Consider the following 20815-nt stretch of genomic DNA (forward strand, 5'->3'; position numbering starts at 1 on the left):
TACCTTTCTTTTCAATTTCAGCTTTATCATAGTTTGGCCTCAGTTTGGCCCCTTTGTCAGCCAATAATGCTACTAGTGCTTGAGTAACCACAAAATTTGGAGATGTGACAAGTTTGTTTTCTTCTGCAATTCCTCTTAAAAAACTTGGTAAAAATTTTCTCTGAATTGGATCATCGACTGTTGTCAAGTTCACACCAGTTGCTGCAGAAATCAAATTCTGAAAAGAAATTACTGATGATAAATAATCAGAACAAACAGAACTACCAAATTTAGAAACATTTTAAGTTGCATAAATTGCGCTTAGCTTTACAGTTTTTCCTTTGATTTTTCTGTTCTCTGCATAGAATTGACTCAATTAAAAAAAAAAAAACTTAACAGAAAAACCCTATGAACAGAAAATGCACATCCATTTTCCCCACTTGAAAAGAGTACTCAGCGAAGACACAGTTACTTCATATTTTACCAACAATCAAACATATCCCTGTGCAAAGCCATGAAAAAGGACTCTAAGGACATCCTCAAACTGAGAGCAGTCTCACCTCAGTTGAGAAGGTAAAAGCACAAGTAATCGTTGTAGTCTCAAGTAAGTACTGAAGTCCTACCTGTGTACATAACTGCACCAGCAGCTTTGCAGCGCTGGGAGTGTTTGATGCCAAGCAGCCAACTGCAGTGCTCAGGTAGGCAAGGCAAGAGATGGGCTTGCTGGTTTTGCTGTGGATGCCCCTGGATCTCTCCGTGGAGCTGGACACCGTGGATGGGCTTGTGGACAGGCCTGCCCTTCCCGCTGCCGCCAGGCACATCAATCGAACCAACGTGCGGATGTCTGTTAATCCCAGGGATTCAAGGCCAGCTGCCAGGCTACAACTGGAACCACTGTGGAAATGGATAGAAAACCCCTTGGTTCAACAGAACAAAATCAACAGAACTTTTCCTCTTAGCAGTATTATTGTAAGTACAGACACAAGAACTGTTTTCTCCAGTTAGTTTGAAATTGCATCGTTATCAAACAGAACTGGGTAACTGGTTACAAAAGGAAAGGTGGAAGTGTTGCCAAAGATGCCACGAACCTGACAGACAGAAGTGAGAGTGCTCTCATAACCATTGTTCTTGCCAGGAGCACTTGGGCAGCAGCTGTCACTCTTCTGAGAGCCATGACACGGTCATGTGGATTTACCAGGGCAGCTGCTTGTTCTCCTAAGGTTATCCTGCCAGAAGAACTTTTTTCTATTGAGCCGTGGCAGCCTTGGAAATAATAATGATTTGCATTAGTGTTTAAAGAAAAACAAAACATTATCATAAGCACAGAAGCAAAGCCAGCCTAAGTTACTCATTTTTCAGTATTTCATACATACAGAACTACAATAATAATTACCGAAAAGAAAATACACTCCTGAAATACACTCCATAATTTAAGTATTCCTTATCTTCAAAGAGACATAAACACAATCTGACATACTCAATCTTAATTCTTCTGATTCCCTTTTCCATCAGTGAAGACTATTCTTATGTCCCAACTTAAATCCATTCATTGGGTTCTGCAAAACATGTTATTGGCATCTACTGTTTGACTATGGTCACAAGTTTCATTGGCAAAATTCAATCCTTCAGTCAATTCATAAAGCCTCACACTCCTCTCTCTAATTTCCCTATAATAAAAGGACAATTCAGAGCCAGTCTCCACTTCCTCGTGGGGGCAGGCAGGAAATACTGCCAGGATGTTCCTGCCTTGTCTCTAGAAAAACCCCACTAAAAAGGGGAGGAGGTGGTGATAGTTGTTATCATTATTGTTGCTGCTGCTGCTGTTATTATTATCATTCTTTCTTTAAATGAAATGGATTTCAAATGTACCTATTTGCATCAGTGTTTCTTCCATACTGTTGGTGGCTGTCACCATTGCAACTGAAGCACCTAGAGGGTCACTGTCAGGGAACTGAACGGGTTCAGGTACAATGCGTCGATCATTTAACCCAAGAGGCCCAGCCAATAGTTCAAACTCCTCTTCTCCTGTCAGCTTTTCATCTTCGTCCACATCTAACATGTCCCAGTCTTCTAGAATTGGAGAAATATAATTAGACTTGGTTACAAAAGCTCAAATATTAAATAATTTCAATTAATTAAAAAAACCAAACAGTAGATGGTATGAAATGTGCATTGCAATCTACAGCACAGCACAATTGAAAACTCAGCTTCTGATGTTGACATAGACACAACAAAGTAATTCAGAAAACCAAAATCCTGTTCTTGGCCCTCTCTATGCAACTTGATCTTTATACTGCACAGAACTTTTCTGGAAGATTCTCTGAAGTATCAAACTAGCTGCTCTTTAAAAAGACAGACATTAGGGGTCATCACATACAGCACAAGACAGCTCCAAGAAAAGTGCAGGTATTCAGTTATGCTTTAAATCATGGTTAACAAGTGCGTATTTCAAAGGACTGAATGGTAAAGACAGATGTCAGAAATTTCTGGTCTTCATGTTTATCAAAAAGGCACGCGTTAGCTCATGGGTTATAACTGAACACCCAGGCTTTTGCTTTTCATTCCCAGGGAATTAAAAAAAAAACCCCAACAACAAAGAAAAACCACTTTAACTGCAATTCAGTGAGGCACTTCCTTCACTTGCCAACCACTTACACACAAGTCAGCTTCTATTTACTGATCTCTCTGGTCTGTCTCACTCCACACACAATAGAATCAGAACACCTTTGATCTCCAGCAGAAAGACTTGCCCTAAGTACTGCAGCACTCATTTAGTTTCAAATAGATAAATGTGATATATCACACAGTTGTGATCACAGGAGCTGCAGAATGGACCAGAATCACAGAACCACCTGGGAAAGGTTTTCTACACGCATCAGAAATAATCTGTTTAAAGGGAAAGCCACCCTCAGGATGCTCTCAGCTTGAACAAAGGGAGAAAAATTAAGAACAAGACTAATGGCAGACTTTTGGGACACTAATTTACACTAATTAATTTCTCCCACAAAGGCAGCTGAAGAAATAATTTGAACCTAAGATTCTGTATATGCAGTTCTGGATGTAACATCTCCTCACAGGACCTTATCAACCCCAAGTCAGGTGTTTGCCCTTTCAGCTGCTTAAAGTGGAACGACAGGGGAAAGAATTCACTGATTTTTTTTTCTGATTTAAAGAAAAAATAAATCTCCAAAACTAAAATACTGTATTTAACTGGAACAGATTTTTAAAATACACCTTCAGGCTTATTTGCATGAAAGTACCTCTTAGAAAAAACAAAACCCCATGCAACTTAAAAACATACCTTCATAGACACTGTCTTGTTTACCTATTAGATCAGGAGCCTGGCCTTTGTACCTGTATGAAAAAATAACAAAGAAAGTTACTGAGTGGCTCTAATATTTTATAAATACGCATAACAATTTTAAATTTGGTTCCCTTTTTAGTCTAACTTTACTGTTAGGTCTACATGTATTTATGAATGATTCCAGAAAAGCCTAGTAACAGAGAAACTGATAAAATGGCTTCTGAAAGTGTGGGTGGAAGGGGGAAGCACTTGGCAGTACTAATGTATGAAAGTCCATAGGAAAAAAAAAAAAAAAAAGGTCCATAGAAATGTATGTATAAAAAGTCCATAGAAAAAATACTGGAATTGTCAAACAAAATTGTTCAAGAGTTTTCAAAAGTCACTAAGAAGGAGGCAACATTCCAATAAATTATTCCTTGTTCTTAATTTAGAAACCAGAAATATCAAAGCAACATTTTTTTCCTAAATATGCATTTATCAAATACAGAGAATTATTTTAAGTATGAGAAAATCCTGCTAGGAATTCTTCTCTCTTAAATCAAATCCTTAAAATGCTGATGGCTCAAAACCATGGTTAGTTTCCTTTCTTTATGCACTACCTCCTATTTCTGTACCTTTCCGAGGCCGATATTTTAGATTTGCTCTTGAGGGCCAGGTATTTCTCTCTGCAGATGCCACACAGGAGGTAGTAGGGGTTCCCACTGCCACACTCCCCCCCGAACCAGCCGTCCACATAGGAGCCGTTGCTGCGGTAGCCCTGGCGGTTGGCGCTGCGCCCGCAGCCAGGGTGGTTCCTCTTCATGTGCTGGTTGAAGCTGACCACGCTGGATTCACACAGCTCACAAACCACCACCTCTTCTCTGTCTTCAGATTCACAGACGTGCTGCACAGCAAGATTTTCACATGCTATTTGTATAGAATAAGTGTCTGCACCTTAGATATAAAACATGCCAATATCCTTAGGTGGGTGTCCCTGCACATTTCTGCCACTGAGTGGTATTTATATGGTTGACTTGTACAAAGGCAAAGCAGAAACATACAATCTATGACATAATGAAGACCATCTCAGAAAAGGAAAAACATTTGGAAGTAAAGTTTCGGAGGAGCCAATTTCCTATTTCATGTTAGATTGACTCAAGAACTCTTGACAGTGTAACTTTTCATTTGTAACACTGTCACATTCAACACTGTATCTGGTTCTCCTCGGAACTTGTCTGAAACTAGAGCTAACAAGAATCCTATTTTCCTATTTTGCTTTCAGACAATCAGATTTTACATTTGCTGGACAACAGAAATTACCATTTGTGTCAGCAAATATCAAGGTTTTATCTCACTATGAAGTCCACTTTTCATAATTACACTTCTGTCCTAAGTCAGAAATTTCATTGAGATGTTTCAGCGACACAAGTGCTCTGAAAAATACAGTATGCATCCTGCAACTTGCTTCCATACCAAAGCTAGGTAGTATCATAACTAGGAGATGAAAAGCTGAGTCTTATGGGTTGATTGTTTAATCTGACATGGATAATCCGAAAATTAACAAAGTGCTGTTATTATCTTTGTTTTCCACCTCAATAATTTATTTAGTGCTCTAACAGAAAATTCAGTGAGGACTGTCACCTCATCCTTCCCAGAGAATGGACTACATGACACAAGAAAAACTGACTGAAGTGCAAATTATGTCGATAGAGATTCGATACTATTAGCAGTAGCAGGAGAAGAAACATTTATAACTGTGCCTGTTATCTCACACAGCTAAGCCATCTGGGAACACCTACTTGATTTCTAATTAGTATTATCAGAACAACTATATGAGTTCTGTTCTCATCTTTCAGGGGAGGGAGAAGAAAACTACACGTGGAAGTGGAGAGCAAGAAACACAAGAAATCACTGTTCTTAATCTAGAAGTGATGCTACAGAATACAAGACGATTTTAAGCACTGCTGGCACTTAGTAAGATACTTTCAAACAGGCTCTAAACATACACGTTACTTTAAACTTGAAAATATAAGCATGCAAAAAGCAGTAAGTTAAAGCAGCCCCTGCTGCAGTCACACACACCCAGGTAGGCCAATCCAGTACCTCTGGGATCCACATTCCCAGAATATCATTATCACTAGCCAGGTCTTGCCCAAACATAGCTTCCATTGCTTCATCATCAATGTCAATCTCCAACTCCTCATCCAAGTTGAAGTCATACAGTGCCCCTGGATCTTGCTGCAAGGAGATCCCTTCCCTGCGGCTCTGGTTCCTGTGGGCCTGCACTGAGCGGTACAATCCCGCTCAAGGTGGGAAAAGAGAGAAACAGGAAAGCAGGACTTTTATTTTCCATGGCAGAGAGCTGGCTGTACTTCCAATTTCCTTTTTGTTTTAACTCTTCTGCTAAACAATCTACTTATCACCACATAAAACTCTAAAACATACATTGGCACACATATGAGGAGTTTTCTAAATGTCATGCAAAGTCCCAGTCCCCTTCCTATTCCTTTCCTAGATAAGCAAAGCTCTTGGAATTCTTTCCGTTCCTTACCAGCACGTGCCAGCAACGTTCGGGCAGCTAAATCAAATTTGTGTCTCCGTGTGACAGCTGACCGACTTCGAGAGGGAGGGCCACTCGCTGCAGCTGCATTATCCACATGGTCCAGATTATCAGGGCTACAGGAATTTGGAGTTTACAGGTCAGTTAAACCAAGTTTTAAACAACCACATACAGTAACTAAGTCCTATTTATTAGCATTTTTTCCTTTCTTTAATGGAAGAAAAAAAGGAATTCAAGAATCTTCCGTTTCAAGGAGCATATACTGTTTTGACTGTAAGAGTTACCTCAAACAAATCAGATGCAGCAAAGTCAACACCTATTTGATCTTCCAGAGTGTCTAAGCACAGCAGAAATTTTGAGAGAGCACTCATTTTATACTAGGTTAATTAGTAGCTTGAATAGTTAATTAATCAGTTTGAATTAGTTTTTTCTCCTCTTTTGAAGAAATAAAATCATCTGTGTTGCTGCTGGCTGAGTCAATTCGCCTTTGGCCTAACACGTGAATTTGGTAAAACATGAATTTAATGGAATTTTGCTTTATTACTTGGTCTTTTAGTTAAAATACAACTATCAGCCCTCATTTTTTTCATTCTTTTCTTTTTCTGTTGTGAAGAAAAGATGTTCAGTTACATTCTTCCCAGTTCTGCACGCAAACGGTACAGGAAAATAAATGCACCATGTACACCTAATTTAATTGCATGTTTGATTCTGCTCACACTGTAACAAAATTCAAAAGCTGCATTACAAAGTAACTCTCCATCAGCAACAATGAATTTGTGAGATTTCCAATTTCAGGAACAGATTACAAGCAATTACAAGAAAATTCTTCTACCTCTCACTAAAGCCTTCCTCCATTTCAGGAGCATCAGCAGAAGGGATATCACCTGGAGACTGCAAATAGTAATGATCCCCAGATTTCCCACCAGTGCCAGAGATGATTGCTCCATGCTGTGATGCTGCAGTCCCCTCTGACTGAGGCTCTTCATCATCTTCGTTTCCAGGGTGCTCGATCATCCACATGGCCAGCACTGTGATGTTCTGTGCATCTGCTTCTCCTCTGGCACCTGAAAGCAAGAAAACCACACTTTGGAACTGTATTTTACCACTGAAGGTTACAAAAAAAGCAATCTGCTTTTCCACAGAAATGGTTACAGAACTTAAAAATTAGGTATTTTACTGGAAAACAAGTGTTTCATGTGTATCCAGTATTTCAGTTAAACTGATATTACAGCTATAGATTACCTGTAGCTTCCATAGCTTTTGCAATTTGCCTGAGGGAGAACCCCATTTCTAGCAAGGGAACAGCAATGGCAGGAGGAGGAGGGGATGTTGAAAGTCGGCTGCTTGGGTCAGACAAAGCTTAAAAGACAGAAAATGATAACTGTAAAGCACATAAATATTTCTCTAGTGTTACTTTATTACACCTTACTTTGATATATCAGCTTGAACTAAGGAAATAATTACTAAATTTTCCTCTCAATTACTCTCCACAAAGTAAGATACTTTCTGTAACAAAACCAGATGGAGTTCATTCTTCTTTGCAACAGAGATTATGTCGACTGACTCTGTTTGATCAAGTAGGGTAGTGATGATATGCAAAGAACTATTTAAGCAATTTCTATTGTTTTCATTTTGAACTGTATCAAATTATCTGTTTGATCTATATTTAGGTAGCCTAGATACAGTTATCCTTGTCCAAATCATTGAGATTCCCAAATGCTGAGATCATTTCACACTCCTCCTAAGGTACAGACAAAATACCTCAGCTGAACTCTGAATGTATCTGAAAAACCTCTTTGTGGATGATGGCTGTGTTTCTGTGCAGTCATTCAAGGGACTCTAAAGAGGTCAGTTACTGCCCCAAACCCACAGTTTCTTTCTGACTTGCCATAAAAGTGATGTCTAATCAGTGAAGGCAAAAATGCACTAACAAACAAACACTGTTGTAAAGACACTATCATGACTAGAAACAAGTCCTATCATTAAATCAAAAGGAAAAAAAAAGGAGACATGAAACTGAGGCGATCAGTTGCTATGCAACACATGAACCATTAAACGCCCCAATTAACAGCACAGATGTAAGGGCAAGAATAAAAAGTACTGGTGAATGTACCATAAAACACATCAATTCTTGTTTTCTGTGTGGTATGTGATCTAACAAAAGCTAGAAAATTACTGCACTTACCAGCAGCACACAACCAAGTAAACAAGCCCAAATCAGATGAACATTTTGACGCATTTACCAATTATACTTCATTATTGTTTCTGAAACCAATCCACAGCTTTTAAAAACTCATTTTATTTGCTTGATAAAGCCTACAGCTATATAACCTGTATCTTTTCTTCCTAAGAAAGTGACTGAAAGGTTTTCAACAATGATTTGCATGTTAGTTTGCCTTAAGAAGAACCTCAGTTGGGTTTCCGTCTCTTAAAACACAGCCCCTGAGCTCCTGTGACTTTCCTAACTTGTCCCCATTCCTACTCCACTGACAAGTTTACCTGTGCGATTGGCAGGCCTTGCAGACTGGGAATCTGGAGAGGTCAAACTTTGTCTCCTTCCAACTTCATCTGAAGGAGATGTTGGTAAAGAAGATATTGGAGGAGTCTGAGCACGTCGTGCTGGAAGTACAGTTGTAGTAGGATAACTGGAGAACATTTGCCTTGAAAAAAAGAACAATATACATTTATGCTGAACAGAACCATGCTGGAAAAGGTCTGACACAAGAAATACATCCAATTGGAGTGCACTTGGCAAATCCTACTTGAGGCAACTGAATTTAGTAAGGGTAAGACACAACACATACTTTGAGGCAACAGCTCATTCCTACCCACTTTATCTGTACAGTTAAGTTCTAAGCATGACATAAAAAAACCCCTCAGAGACCAGGAGGTCTCCTAGGAGATAAAATATAAATAAACACTTTTCCCATTTCCATGGTTTGTTCAGAACTCAGGCTGACTAATAAATTAAGGCTGACTTAGTATTTGATGTTCACTGTCGTAGTATGAAGTCATTGTTCTGGCTTTTATCAAAAGATGTCTGCAAAACTTCTATGAATTAATAAACTTAGAAAAGTATTCTATGCAAGGTAAAGCAGATTTCCTTCCACAGCACAAATTGCCTCTGCAAATTCAGTAGTTTATCTTCCATTTCAGTATGTCAGGGTAAGCTGAAACAATATCTTTGCTTTACAGGATGTTACCTACCAAGATCTATTTCTAGTGTGAGAATCAAATGTTCATTAAAAACGAATTTTAGAGATTTGTAATTTAAACTGTAACAAATAAACATCAGACCTGAAGAACAATTTAAGGAGAACATTTTCTCCTTCTTAAAGAATTCAGATATTATATTTATAAACAATGTACAGCAAAAGCTTAACAGCTTTCTAATAAAAAAAGCAAACCCTGCAAGGCAAAGTAATGTTTAAACTGTGTCCCTCTGCAGGGGCAGTTCTTGGCAGCATATTTAAGGGCTTAGGCAGCTAAAGACATATATTCTACATAAACCATGCAACTGGTTCCCTACACCCAGAGAATCATACATGCTAAAAGGGTATTTTACCTCAGCAGACTGAGAGGCATAACACCAGGTGATTCTGACGCTGGAACTGTTTCTGTATCAGTTACTGGAGTAGTAGCAGTGGTGGTATCCTCCAGGGAGCTGCTCATGAAAGAAGTTGTGCTAGAAGCAGAAGGGCTGGTCGTAACTGGTGTCTGGGCTTGCTGAGACTGATCACCTTCTTCTACTTGTTGCTCCACTTCTGCAACAGAAAAATAAGGATGTTACAGCAACATTAATATAATTGTGCAATCAAAACAGTACCCATGGCTAAACTTTCAACTTTCAAAAAGAAGTATCATTATTTAAAATTCATCCCAAAGAAAGGGGTGTGCAGATTCTGCCACTTACTCATGGACTTGAGTAAAGAAATCAGTTCAGGAGCTCTTGCTGTTCTCACAGTGATACAAGGTAAATAGCACACAAACCATTTACTTATGCCAAAGTTTATGGTATTCAGATTTATGGTTGTAACAGCTTGGAATATTCTCAAAACAGACAAAAGGAGAAGAGGTCTTAGATAAAAGTACAGCTGATTAACTATAAACCCATTTTTAACTCAGCAAGTAGCATTTTTAAGGGGTTTTTATTGTTGGTTTAGAAGAAGTGCAAATCCTTCTGACAAGTATATATGGCAGCGATCATTTTTGTAAGTATTAAAGACATTAAAAACCCTTATTTCTGATTGATATGCATTCACTTTTTATTAAGATAAGGAATTAGGAAAAAGGCAAAAAATCAGTGTTATATCTATAAAACAGTCAACGGAGTTCTGTAAAATTTCTCTGTCTGATTAAGATTCCCCCAAAGTAAAACCACTACAAATTGACAAGACTATAGTAATTGCATTATCGTTGTTACTATTCATTTTAATCTCATTTTGAAAATGTACCTTGTTTAAGTCTGCCACCGAACTGGTCCTCCAGCAGCCCATGAACCACTAATTTGTAGATCATTGCCTGCGCCCGCTCCAGGTCTGCCAGCCCCAGCGCCCTCTTGATGGGCGAGCGCATGACGGCGCGTTTCACCATGTGCCGCATCAGGAACTGCAGCGCCGCGCGCAGCTCCACGTCCTCGTGCACCACCGGGGACCCCGCGCAGTCAGAGTTGTGGCCGTTCTCTGCTAGCACTTTGGGGATTAACAGCAGCTCAGCATACTTACTACAACTAAGAAGAACACTAAGCGATTTCATAGCACCAAGATAAAGGTAAGACAGCTGTACAGCTCGGATTTCTGACTGCACTAGATCGTGACTTCGTGGGGTGTGTTCATGATTCTTTTTTCTTCCTTCGGCAGGTTGGTGTTGGGAATCCATACCTAGTGTTGATGGTTCTAGAGAAAAGGAAGCAATTTCATTTTCTGACTTAGAGGTTGTAGCACCATGTCCTTTGTTATCATCAGCACTTTGGCCTAATCGTGTATCTGATCCAATGTCACCCTCCATTTTCTGGTCCATTTCCCCTTTATCTTCAGATTCATGTCTGTGTTTTTTCTCATGTCTCTTGGTGCTTTGCTTTCCTGTATCTTCATGAATGCCAGTCAGATAGGTAAGGTCCAGCAACACAGTAGCTGTCAGCCCACGAAATCTTGCAACATCAAAAGGCAGTGGTTCACAGGGCTCCAGATTATACAATGGAGTATCACTAGGCGACCAAAAAGTTGGGAAGCTTTAATAAAAATTGGAATGACACAGGAAAAAGCAAGTGAGGGAGAGACAGGAGGAAAGTTCAGGAAATAATGTAGACAAATAAGATGTAGAATATATTTAATAAAACAAACCAATTCTAAAAATTAAATGCAAATGGGAAAATGAGGTTATGATCAGAAAACAGGGAGATATGGTTTCAAAGCAAATGCAGCAAAGCATACACAGGTTTTGAACAACAAGCACTGAAACCCAGAAGCCCCACAGAAGCTATCCATTCTGTGCTAACACAGAAATACGTAACAGACTTTTATTAAGAAAAACTATCTGAAGGTAAATACTGTCATCATACCTGAATCGTAAAAGGTATAAAAGCTTATAAAGAAAACTTTTAAACATAAAGGAAAAGCTTTGATTGACCTCAGCTATTCATCACCACGAGCACACTACTGGGAGCTCAGGACAATTCTGTCTCTGGTGTGTCAGGACAGACCACCTGGTGAAGACAGTGACCTTTGAAAAACACAGTTCAGAAAATCTAACAGACATTTATCTACCTGCCCATCTATATTCAGTGATATTTTCTGGTACTATCTAGGACTGTTACACTTGACTAATTTTCACTTGAAGTAGGACAAAAATTCACCAGCCTGTATTTCCATACGCCTTGTATTTTCCATATATCCAGCAGATAAATGGCTTTTAAATCTTCCTTTTATTATCCCAAAAAGTATTCCCATCTTACAATGTAAACTTCTACCTAAAAATCAAAGCAAGCTTTAGCCCGGTTTTAATTAAAAAGGTGTAAAATGAACCTAATTAAATGCTTTACCAAGAGCTTGCTTATGTTCAAGTGCTGTTCCACATCACTCAAATAAAGCTTTGAACTATTTTAAGGGCACTCTTACTTTGAGGCTACACTGTCACACGGGCATACTTGAAAGAATTTATATCTGGAACTAAATCAACTGCACTTCAGTATATTTAGTCAAAGTGACAACAGCCTTTGCAAAGACAAAACAGACATAATGCTGCAACAGCTGGAGAAGCAAAGTAACCTCAGCTAATTCACAATGTAATTGTAACTGGCAGGGAAAAGAAAAATAAAAAAATCACTGCTCAATTTCTTCAAAAGACTTCTTCAGCTATAGGCAGGAGGAGTTCAAGAAACTAAGTTAATCAAATATTTTCCACACAAAACCACAGGCAATTCTTGTGAAAGCACCAAGAAGCTCAGAGAAGCTTCATTTCAGATTCCTGCCAGGTGCTTTCCCTTTGAAGGCCAGTCTGCAAGACGGATGGGAAAAGGAGCATCTCCTTCCAGCCTTGAACACTCGAAGGCAGGTGGGAGAATGAATGAACACTACCTCAAGGCAGCATTAATTTCAATACCACTGAAGTCGACACTTGAAATAATTGATCAGCATGACTAATATAAAGGATAGTTTCTTCTGAGGACTTCCAACCCACAAACCACTACCACTAGTGGTTTCACTAGATAGCGAAAAGAATAGGAAATGGGCATACCTGATTGTAATCTCAGCTTCATCCCACTGGACCTTGGCAGAGGTACTGCCCTCCTTCACCACTCCCAGCAGGGTGGCATGACGGCCAGTTTGCTTGTGGACACATCGACCTCCAACTCTGAGCCCAGCATCCACTCCACCAATCACTGCCAGCACAGGCCACACCTCCACACAGAGCATCTTCAGCTGCAGCTCCGAGAGCTCTGCCAGGCCATGGCGGCCGTGTTTGCTTTTCTCCTCCTCTTTGTTTTCTTTCTCCTCTCTCACCTCGTTCTCTTCTCGGCTTTGAACAGAGCGACTTTTCTTCAGTTTTTGACCTGCTTCCTTAAGACAAGTTTTGATTTTATTCAGTCTTTCCATCATTTTTTTATTGATGCAGTGTGTCCAGCGGTCTGTGCGATGCAGGATTCGAATGAGCTGGATTGTGGCTTCTGCCAGCACTGCAGCAACAGGACTGCAGATGGGATCACCAGGCAGCAAATCTCTTGGTGTCCCACGCATCTGCATATCACAGATCTTCACCTGTTTGAAGAAAACAGTTTACAAATTATCTTCTCAATATACCTCAATAAACTCTTATAAATACTGGAGTTGCCTGATAAACAGAAATAATTACTAGCACTGTCTTTTTTTTCCCCTCAGAATCCCTAGGAAATCTACTTTAACACTGAACAAAACCGCCATCCTTCAGACTCAAGGATGCTGAAACTACGTATTTTACGGTTTCTCATACAAGAATATCTAGAAATCCTAATACTACACTCTCCTCGGTTTCTGGGGAATAGAATTTTTTTGTGGAAAGCATGAAGTCTTTAAATCTATTCTAAATAGTAAAATGCATTTTAAATTTACAACAGATTACAATAATTAAAATACTCTGTATTAGCAACACTGTTTTGGTCAGTAATTCAAAGCAGCACCATACAGGCTGCTCTGATGAATACTGACTTTATACCAGCCTAAACCAGTACACCTCCACAGATGAACATCTAAGTTACCTTCTCTCCTGGGTTACTGCTATAGAACATAACACAAGGGTATAACTCAGCTGCATCCACATCTTCAAAAGCTAGTTTTGGCTCCTAGGGAAGAAGCAAAACAAAAACCCCTCAATCTGAGAACACCCTAACAAGCAAAAATATGAAATATGAGAGAGTTATGTATTATAAATCTTCTAAGTACTGAAACTGTCAAATGTTTTAACTCTCATGCTTATCCATGCCCTATTACCATTGCAAGAAAACCCACCAAAAAAACAAATTATGTTAAATACCTCTCCATTTTTACCAAAGGAAATTGTTCTTGCTTCCATATCTAACACACATGTAATGAAATCTCCTTGGGTAAAACTTGACAGAGTCAAAGTCTGCTCTCCATTGTGATAGAGGTTGCCACTGTAGGCTCTATAGAGCCACATGTCTGAGGTAGTGCGATGGTTGAAGTCATGCACGGGCCAGCGAGACACTCCCACACAGGTGCCTTCATTGCCTCTGTTCTCCTTCACAATGTAGAACTAGTAAACACACAGGGAAAAACACCAGGAATATATACTTTAACACAACAAAGCAGTGAAAATCTTCCGTACACATATGTATGTCTACTTTTAACTGTTTTTCACAAAAGCTCTTAATGAGGAAAATACTAAGTTTATATGGTAAAACCATTAAAAAAATCTGTCCAAATGATGTATTTAACACTGTTCTTGTCAGTCAGGCTGATGTATCTTTTTGCAGGAGAACAACATGCTTTGTGAAATGTTTTTCTACCAAAAAAAAAAATCCTAAATCTACATAATTCAGTAGGTAAGTTTTGCAAAACTGCACATGCATGCTGACTATGGACCTTAGGGGCAACTACCATTACCTCCAATAACACATATTCACAGTCTCCAATCTGCGTGCTGAAATACTCAAATCCCACCACTCAAAAGCAGACACAAACTCTTCCCTTGGCACTGAAAAATCACCTGAATGACTTAGGTTGGAGAATATCCTTATGATTATTGAGCCAACCATAAATGTAACACTGCCATTTACTCAAGAATCACGTCATAAGCGAAAAACACAGGCAGTTACTGCTAATAAAACATAGCACGTTTCCAAACAATGAGAGAGAAGGTAAGAAATACACATTTATGCAATGTACCTTCCACTGGTAACACCCAGAAGTAACTCCAGTGGAAGCTAAGCCATATCCTTTGCCTCCACTTCCATGAGTTAGAATCTGCCCGTTCTCCACTATGCAGCACTGAGCTTTCTCAGGATCAAAGGACACTTCCTGGATAGGAAGATTCTCATCTTCATCCTCAGACTCTCCTTGCTTCTATGAGAAATAGGACAAAGTATTTGTGGTAAATGTAATTCAGCTGCATTCAGTCACAAGACAAAGTACAAGCACTGTTACCTGGAGCTTCATTTCTTGTTCTTTCTCCTTTATTTGAATTGCATGTTTGGCCTGGGCTATCGGACTCTCCCACATAGAGTCAGACAGAAGTGAGAACAATCGCTCAACAACCTGGGACATTGGGATAGAATTCAGATCATTTAAACTCCAATATGAGTACAAGAGCAACATCATATTGTTTTGCTTTGTAGGTATAAACATCAAAATATTTAGTGTACTTAGATTAGCAAATAACTACACTGAGCCTTGCTTGATTTGGATTTTGAAACCTATGAAACATTTAGAAGTTTAAGACATTTTTGAGGAAATGTGAAAGTTTATAACAAAATATAGACCTGAGCCATCTGATCATCTTCAACGCCAGATTCACATGCAGGTAACACAGCCTCTAGTACATGAAGTGCAAGCAGTCTAGTCCTCAGATTGCCAACCAAGGGAATTCCTGAAGATGGAACAATGTGTCAATAATGTTAAAATTATTTCAGCTTCAGGCCCCTGGCTCCATGCCCCCAGTGCCCCAGAGTGTAACCCCTGTACGCCTATACTGCAGTTGGTTTGAACTGTTCACTAGGAACTCACTATGTAATACATGTTCTAACAGGGCTTAGTTTTTGGAACTGCACTACAGAAATGCAAAGTAACCATGGAGCACATTTTGACATGATCATACCTGAGCAACACTTCTGGGAAGCAATGTTAAGAAGGACTTCTGTCCACTTTGGAGATGCCATCTTGGACTGAATTGCTTTTGAAGACACAACTCTACGCAGGAAAACAAGAAAGTCTCCCAGGTGCAATTCTGCTGCATGTTGCTTTCGGAGGGCAGCTAGGAAGTTAAAGCAAAAGTTTTCATTTACAGCCTTAATAATACAACATGACTGGCAATCCTGGTTACCAGGAACAACCTGTTCTGCAGCTAAAAGCACAATGCTCAGTTATTACATGGTGGCTGGCTGTTAACCTTAGCTGGCTGGCAGGTGCCCACCAAGCTGTGCTCTCACTCCTGCTCCTCAGCAGGATATGGAGAGAAAACAACATTAAACTTTTGTGGGTCACAGTAAGGGAGGGAGACCTCTATGGGAAGACCTCATATTCTAATTCCCAATTAATTATCTTACTAATTCATCGGACGTTGCATTATTTTGAAGTGAAGACAGTTAAAAGCACAAACAAAAACATATATACACTTAAAACCAAGCTACAATTAAAAATTCTTCAAAAACAATTTCCACCAAAATTCAAAATGCTCATTAAGGGATTGCAAGCTATGTGAAGATACCAGTATTTCAGAAAAGCTTTTGTTGCAGCTTTTTCCATATAACACAGTAGTGTCACCTTCTTGCCATCCACTCAGACCACAAAACTGCATAGTACAAAGTAAATAATTTCCTGAATAAAGCTGTATTTATTTGTAGTTTGAAATTTAGATACTTGAATTCCTATGACCACATTTATGAAAAACACTACGACCACCAACTCATTTTTCAAGAAAAACGATATTCTCTTCCTAATTCCAAACCCAATGAAGTAATTCTTATTCTCATCCTGCTCCTATCCTTGCAGTTTTGTGCATCAATTCTGTATAAATTTGAACTGAGCACAAAATCATTTAATGACTTTAATCTAATTTATAGAATTAAAAATGACCCAACAGAAACCAATACACAATAGAGTGGATGAGAACCTCAGCATTCAGTGCTTTCTTCTATTATATTTCCTGGTATTTTAGAATTGATACAGAAATTATGTAAGATAATTACCTCTGAAGTCTCTCTTCTCATTATCCCCATTCGAATCTGCCTTTTTTGATTCCACTTCACCTTCCTCACCTTCCCCTTCTCCAAAGGAAGCCATCAGCATCACACCAGCTTGTGAGAGCAAGTTCTTCAGCTGGCTACATAATAAATCCAGCAAGGACTGCACCACCTTTGGGCTCAGTTTATCTGCATAGGTTCTGTACACACAAAAAGAAAGAGGACTTGAGACCTGATCCAAGGAACAGTAATTGCAGAAGGTTACTTTTCCCCATCCTCCATTACAGGCTTAAATTCTTTTTATTATTTTAACCCTATTTTTAATACAAACGAAGAGAGTCTAATCTTTGGAGTCAAAGGATAAGTTTTCAGTACTTTCTAGGGTAAAAAGGAACAACTCTATTAATTAAACATAATTCCACTGCAATTTCTATACACGGGATGTTGTTTCTATGGGTTTGGGGGATTTTTTTGGTGTAGGATTATTGGGCTGTTTTACATAACAGATTTGGCAATGCAACATGTTGTACAAAGACTGAAAGGAAGATGCATGTACTGCATATCAAGCAATACTCTCACTTCAACTAGAAAATACCTTCTCCACTTGTGTTTTCTTTATTGAGTAAGAATAAATATTTAAGTATTGCTAGGACTTTGCATGCTGTCCCATGATCTAGCAGAGATCACTATTCCTCAGAAAATTATTTCATATTCTGGAAAGAAGCATAATGTCCTGCTCCAAGGAACTCTCACATTGTCAGTACTGCTCTCACACAAATGACTTTTATACAGCAACAGAAAGTCTTATCACATCAACTGAACACACCTCCACATAAAGCTGAAGTAGCAAAGTAGGTGTTACTAGAACACAGTGCTTACACACCACAAAGGTGTGACTATTCAAGCTCAAACACTCTCAACTGGAAAATACTTGTTAGTCTTACATGCATCTTTCCTATGAACAACATAACTACTCTTCCATCCTGCCCCCTTCACTTATGTATTTCCGAGCAACATTTACTGTTCTAATGAAAGCTCACACAACATTTTTCAAGGGTGCTGACAGATCAGTGATGAAGTTTCCCAAAAAGAAGGGACACTCACCCTGTGGTGATAGCCAGGATCTGCAGCAGTCTCGTGCTGGCTACTTTCAAAGCTGTGCTGAGCTGAGAAATCCCAGTTTTGGGCAGCAGCTGCAGGGGCTGTCCTAACATGGTGTCTGTGCCACACAGCTGGGACAGCACATTCAACAGCCCCGTGGAAATGGCCAAGGAGACATCAACAGGCTGATAGTGCACACTGAGAGCAAACACTGTCACCAACAGAAGACGCTGTTGTGCTTCTAAGATTAAAATAAAGTTGTTTTTAATTAATAAGATGTTCAGGCTAAGAATACTAAGACAGAAGATCAGCAGATTATTTTTTAAATATAATTTAATTAATTAAATTTTCAAAGAAAAAGTGAGTTTTGTCATTCAGACTTTGAGGTAATCTTTCTGATTCTTCTTTAACTCAATGTAACTCTGTGTCAAAATTGCCCAAGAAAAGAGTAGCATGCAGATCTAGTTTGTGATTTAATGTTCTGAGGCTAAATCTCAAACCAGAATTTTCTCTCTAAGGCAAGGATAACTGGGTGAAATACTTAATTTTGTATTTTTTTTCCACATTGTTTCTCAAAGTGAAACACCAAAAAAAACACAGGTAAGAATAGCCACTGGGTTCTACCAACCAACGCAGATTTCTCTTTTAGGAAAAGAAGCCAGATAGGTAATTCAGTGAATTCTGGTCACTAATATCAGTGTCTGCCTTGGAAAGCTGTTCTACTGCACATTAGAGAACATCTGGTTTCCAAATCTGCTTTTCACTTACCTATGTGATGCTTATTAGCTTGCAGAGCTCTTTCTAAAGTAGCAGATAATTGCTGGTAAATTTTGTGCACAGCCACCTGGATTTCAATTTGAATACTCCTCTTGGCTGCTCTGATACCATCCTAGGCCAAACAAACAAATAAATATTATAAAAACAGAGACATTTTTATCACTGGGTTATTGAAACAGCAGAAACTGCTGAAGTACACACCTGGTAGTGATGCAATCTTACACTCTCTCCTTTGGCCCCTGCATGTCCTACAGTGCCCAGACCAAAGCAGCCAGCAAGAAACTGGAGTCTAACAGAAGTAAGCAGCAAAGAAGACTGAAATCCTGGCACTTGGCGGCTTCCCATTAATGGCACACAGCCTTTTTCCTCCATTCCTGATAGAAGCACCAAAATCTGATGAAGGGCTTCCAGACGAAGCTAAAAGAAAAGGCAGGCAAAAGACAATATTTAAGTAAGTAGCCAGTATCCCTAGAAATGGAAATTGGATCATATTGAACTGTAAGCAAAGATGAATGAGGTCACTGTTTCCTCTTCACTTTTTTTTTTTTTTTTTTGAAAAGGGAACACTTTCAGTTTTGTTTTAGTTTGTTTACATAATGTTCCCAGTTCCAATTAAGATATTTAACAGAAAAGAAGGAAAAACTACTTTAACAGATAGAATTTGGACACTGTTTCAAAAAAAAAAATTCCTATAATGAACATTATGTATGAAGAATAAGAAGAGGTGTTAAACTGAAATTTACCTCAGCCCTCAACTGCTGCTGCTCCATTGCAATTATTGATGCTTGTGGACTGGTGGACATACTTTCCTCTGGTTCCTTAAATCCTGGGGAGTTTCCCACATCTCCACTTACAAAACTGACAGCGTTTTCAATCAAAGTATGAATTCCAAGGGATCTTGAGAGATCAAAATCGGACTCAACAAATGAGGAGGAGGATGTGTATAACCAATCTCTGCTGTGTTTCAGTCGAACCCACGAGTCACTCAGAGATTCCATTTGACTGTGTATTGCTCCTAAAGATACACACAAGAGGTGTCATCAACTCCAATTCAGGTAACACATTTTGGCAGGAGGTAAAGACTAAGCTGCTGCTACTGACACAGGTGGAAAATGAATATTCATGTTATTTATACCATGCATTAAGCAACTTAGAGCAAAACACTTGATTTAAATTTACAGCAATTTCCCTAAAGAAAAGGCTGTATTTCTTTTAAATGTTCAGCACTACTGTAACAAGCTGCCACGTGAAAAAAACAAAAAGAAGCCACTCAAACTGCTCAGCTTAAAGTTTGTTTAAACTGTTCAGCTGGAACACTGAATAAAAAAATGCTTTGCAGCTAAATGACATAACGGTAAAGAAAATATTTTCTACCAACCTAACTTATGCACATGGGTATTTACCTTGAGATTTAAACATAAAGCAAGAGTGGATTTTAATCAAGCCACTGTATTTCACAGGTTTGAAAAAGCACAATGTTATTTTGAATGAAATATTTACAGAATTCATGACTGCAGAAGAGATTTTTTTTTAGATTAACAGAGAACTCTGACTCAAGATAGATACACGTGTATTAAAACATTATCTAGAGTAAGTGTTAGATCTCTGCCATCTGGCAGTTTCACAAATCTATTTTCAAGTATTTCCTATCATCAGCATGTCATTACCTGAAACTTTACTACCACTAATAAATGGACTTCTTCAAATGAGCATCAGTCATCATTCTACAGCACTGGAATTTATCACCATAGGGTTGATGTAATTTCCAAGAGAGTCTTGCTAGAACTCTCTCCCTGGCACAAGTGAGTGCCATGCCACTCAAGTCATAACTTCATTAGCAGTCAATTGATAGGCATCAGTCAGTATCTTCCTCCTTTTCTAAGTGCTGTTTGCCCACTTGGAGCCATGTGAAGTATTACAAGAGGGCACACCCTGCTCAGAAGAACTTCCCATCTGTACAGAGAGACAGTGTCTGGAAACTTCTGTGGAAACCTAAACTGTGTTTAAACTCACTTTGAAATTTAAAAAATGTTTTACATTTATCTACCTTGTGTACAGTAAGTTATAATTTGGAGAATTACAACCTGCTCATAGTACTTGTACAAATCTCTATTACTTCAGTTTTAAACATCTTTCTGCAGGGTATCAGCTTCAAACATTATTAAACATAGCCATTTTCAGGGAAAGGTCACACAAAGTCATAGGAATTCATCTGTCCAAAGCT

At 38.9% G+C, this 20815-nt stretch overlaps 1 protein-coding gene across 11 annotated transcripts in view; it reads right to left on the reverse strand.

The window, feature by feature from the left end:
* Positions 1–20815, reverse strand: part of HERC1 (HECT and RLD domain containing E3 ubiquitin protein ligase family member 1) — a 102584-nt gene that overhangs the window by 20513 nt on the left and 61256 nt on the right. For 7 of the 11 annotated variants that reach the window (XM_053987965.1, XM_053987967.1, XM_053987964.1 and 4 more), the window contains exons 26-50: positions 19335–19606; positions 18793–19008; positions 18583–18703; positions 17818–18055; positions 16720–16913; positions 15630–15785; positions 15295–15401; positions 14960–15070; positions 14702–14878; positions 13830–14069; positions 13555–13638; positions 12558–13078; positions 10277–11052; positions 9388–9586; positions 8322–8482; positions 7065–7181; positions 6655–6886; positions 5814–5938; positions 5345–5565; positions 3898–4166; positions 3281–3333; positions 1849–2049; positions 1068–1242; positions 603–873; positions 4–217 (exon numbers count right to left, since the gene is read on the reverse strand). In XM_053987965.1, the coding sequence (XP_053843940.1) occupies positions 4–217; positions 603–873; positions 1068–1242; positions 1849–2049; positions 3281–3333; positions 3898–4166; positions 5345–5565; positions 5814–5938; positions 6655–6886; positions 7065–7181; positions 8322–8482; positions 9388–9586; positions 10277–11052; positions 12558–13078; positions 13555–13638; positions 13830–14069; positions 14702–14878; positions 14960–15070; positions 15295–15401; positions 15630–15785; positions 16720–16913; positions 17818–18055; positions 18583–18703; positions 18793–19008; positions 19335–19606 (5451 nt within the window). The remainder of the gene's footprint in view (positions 1–3; positions 218–602; positions 874–1067; positions 1243–1848; positions 2050–3280; positions 3334–3897; positions 4167–5344; positions 5566–5813; positions 5939–6654; positions 6887–7064; positions 7182–8321; positions 8483–9387; positions 9587–10276; positions 11053–12557; positions 13079–13554; positions 13639–13829; positions 14070–14701; positions 14879–14959; positions 15071–15294; positions 15402–15629; positions 15786–16719; positions 16914–17817; positions 18056–18582; positions 18704–18792; positions 19009–19334; positions 19607–20815) is intronic. The other 4 variants (XM_053987969.1, XM_053987972.1, XM_053987970.1 and 1 more) reach the window with 4 other exon arrangements.

This window comes from Vidua macroura, chromosome 12 (genome assembly GCF_024509145.1).
Source record: "Vidua macroura isolate BioBank_ID:100142 chromosome 12, ASM2450914v1, whole genome shotgun sequence".
Classification (NCBI taxonomy): domain Eukaryota; kingdom Metazoa; phylum Chordata; class Aves; order Passeriformes; family Viduidae; genus Vidua; species Vidua macroura.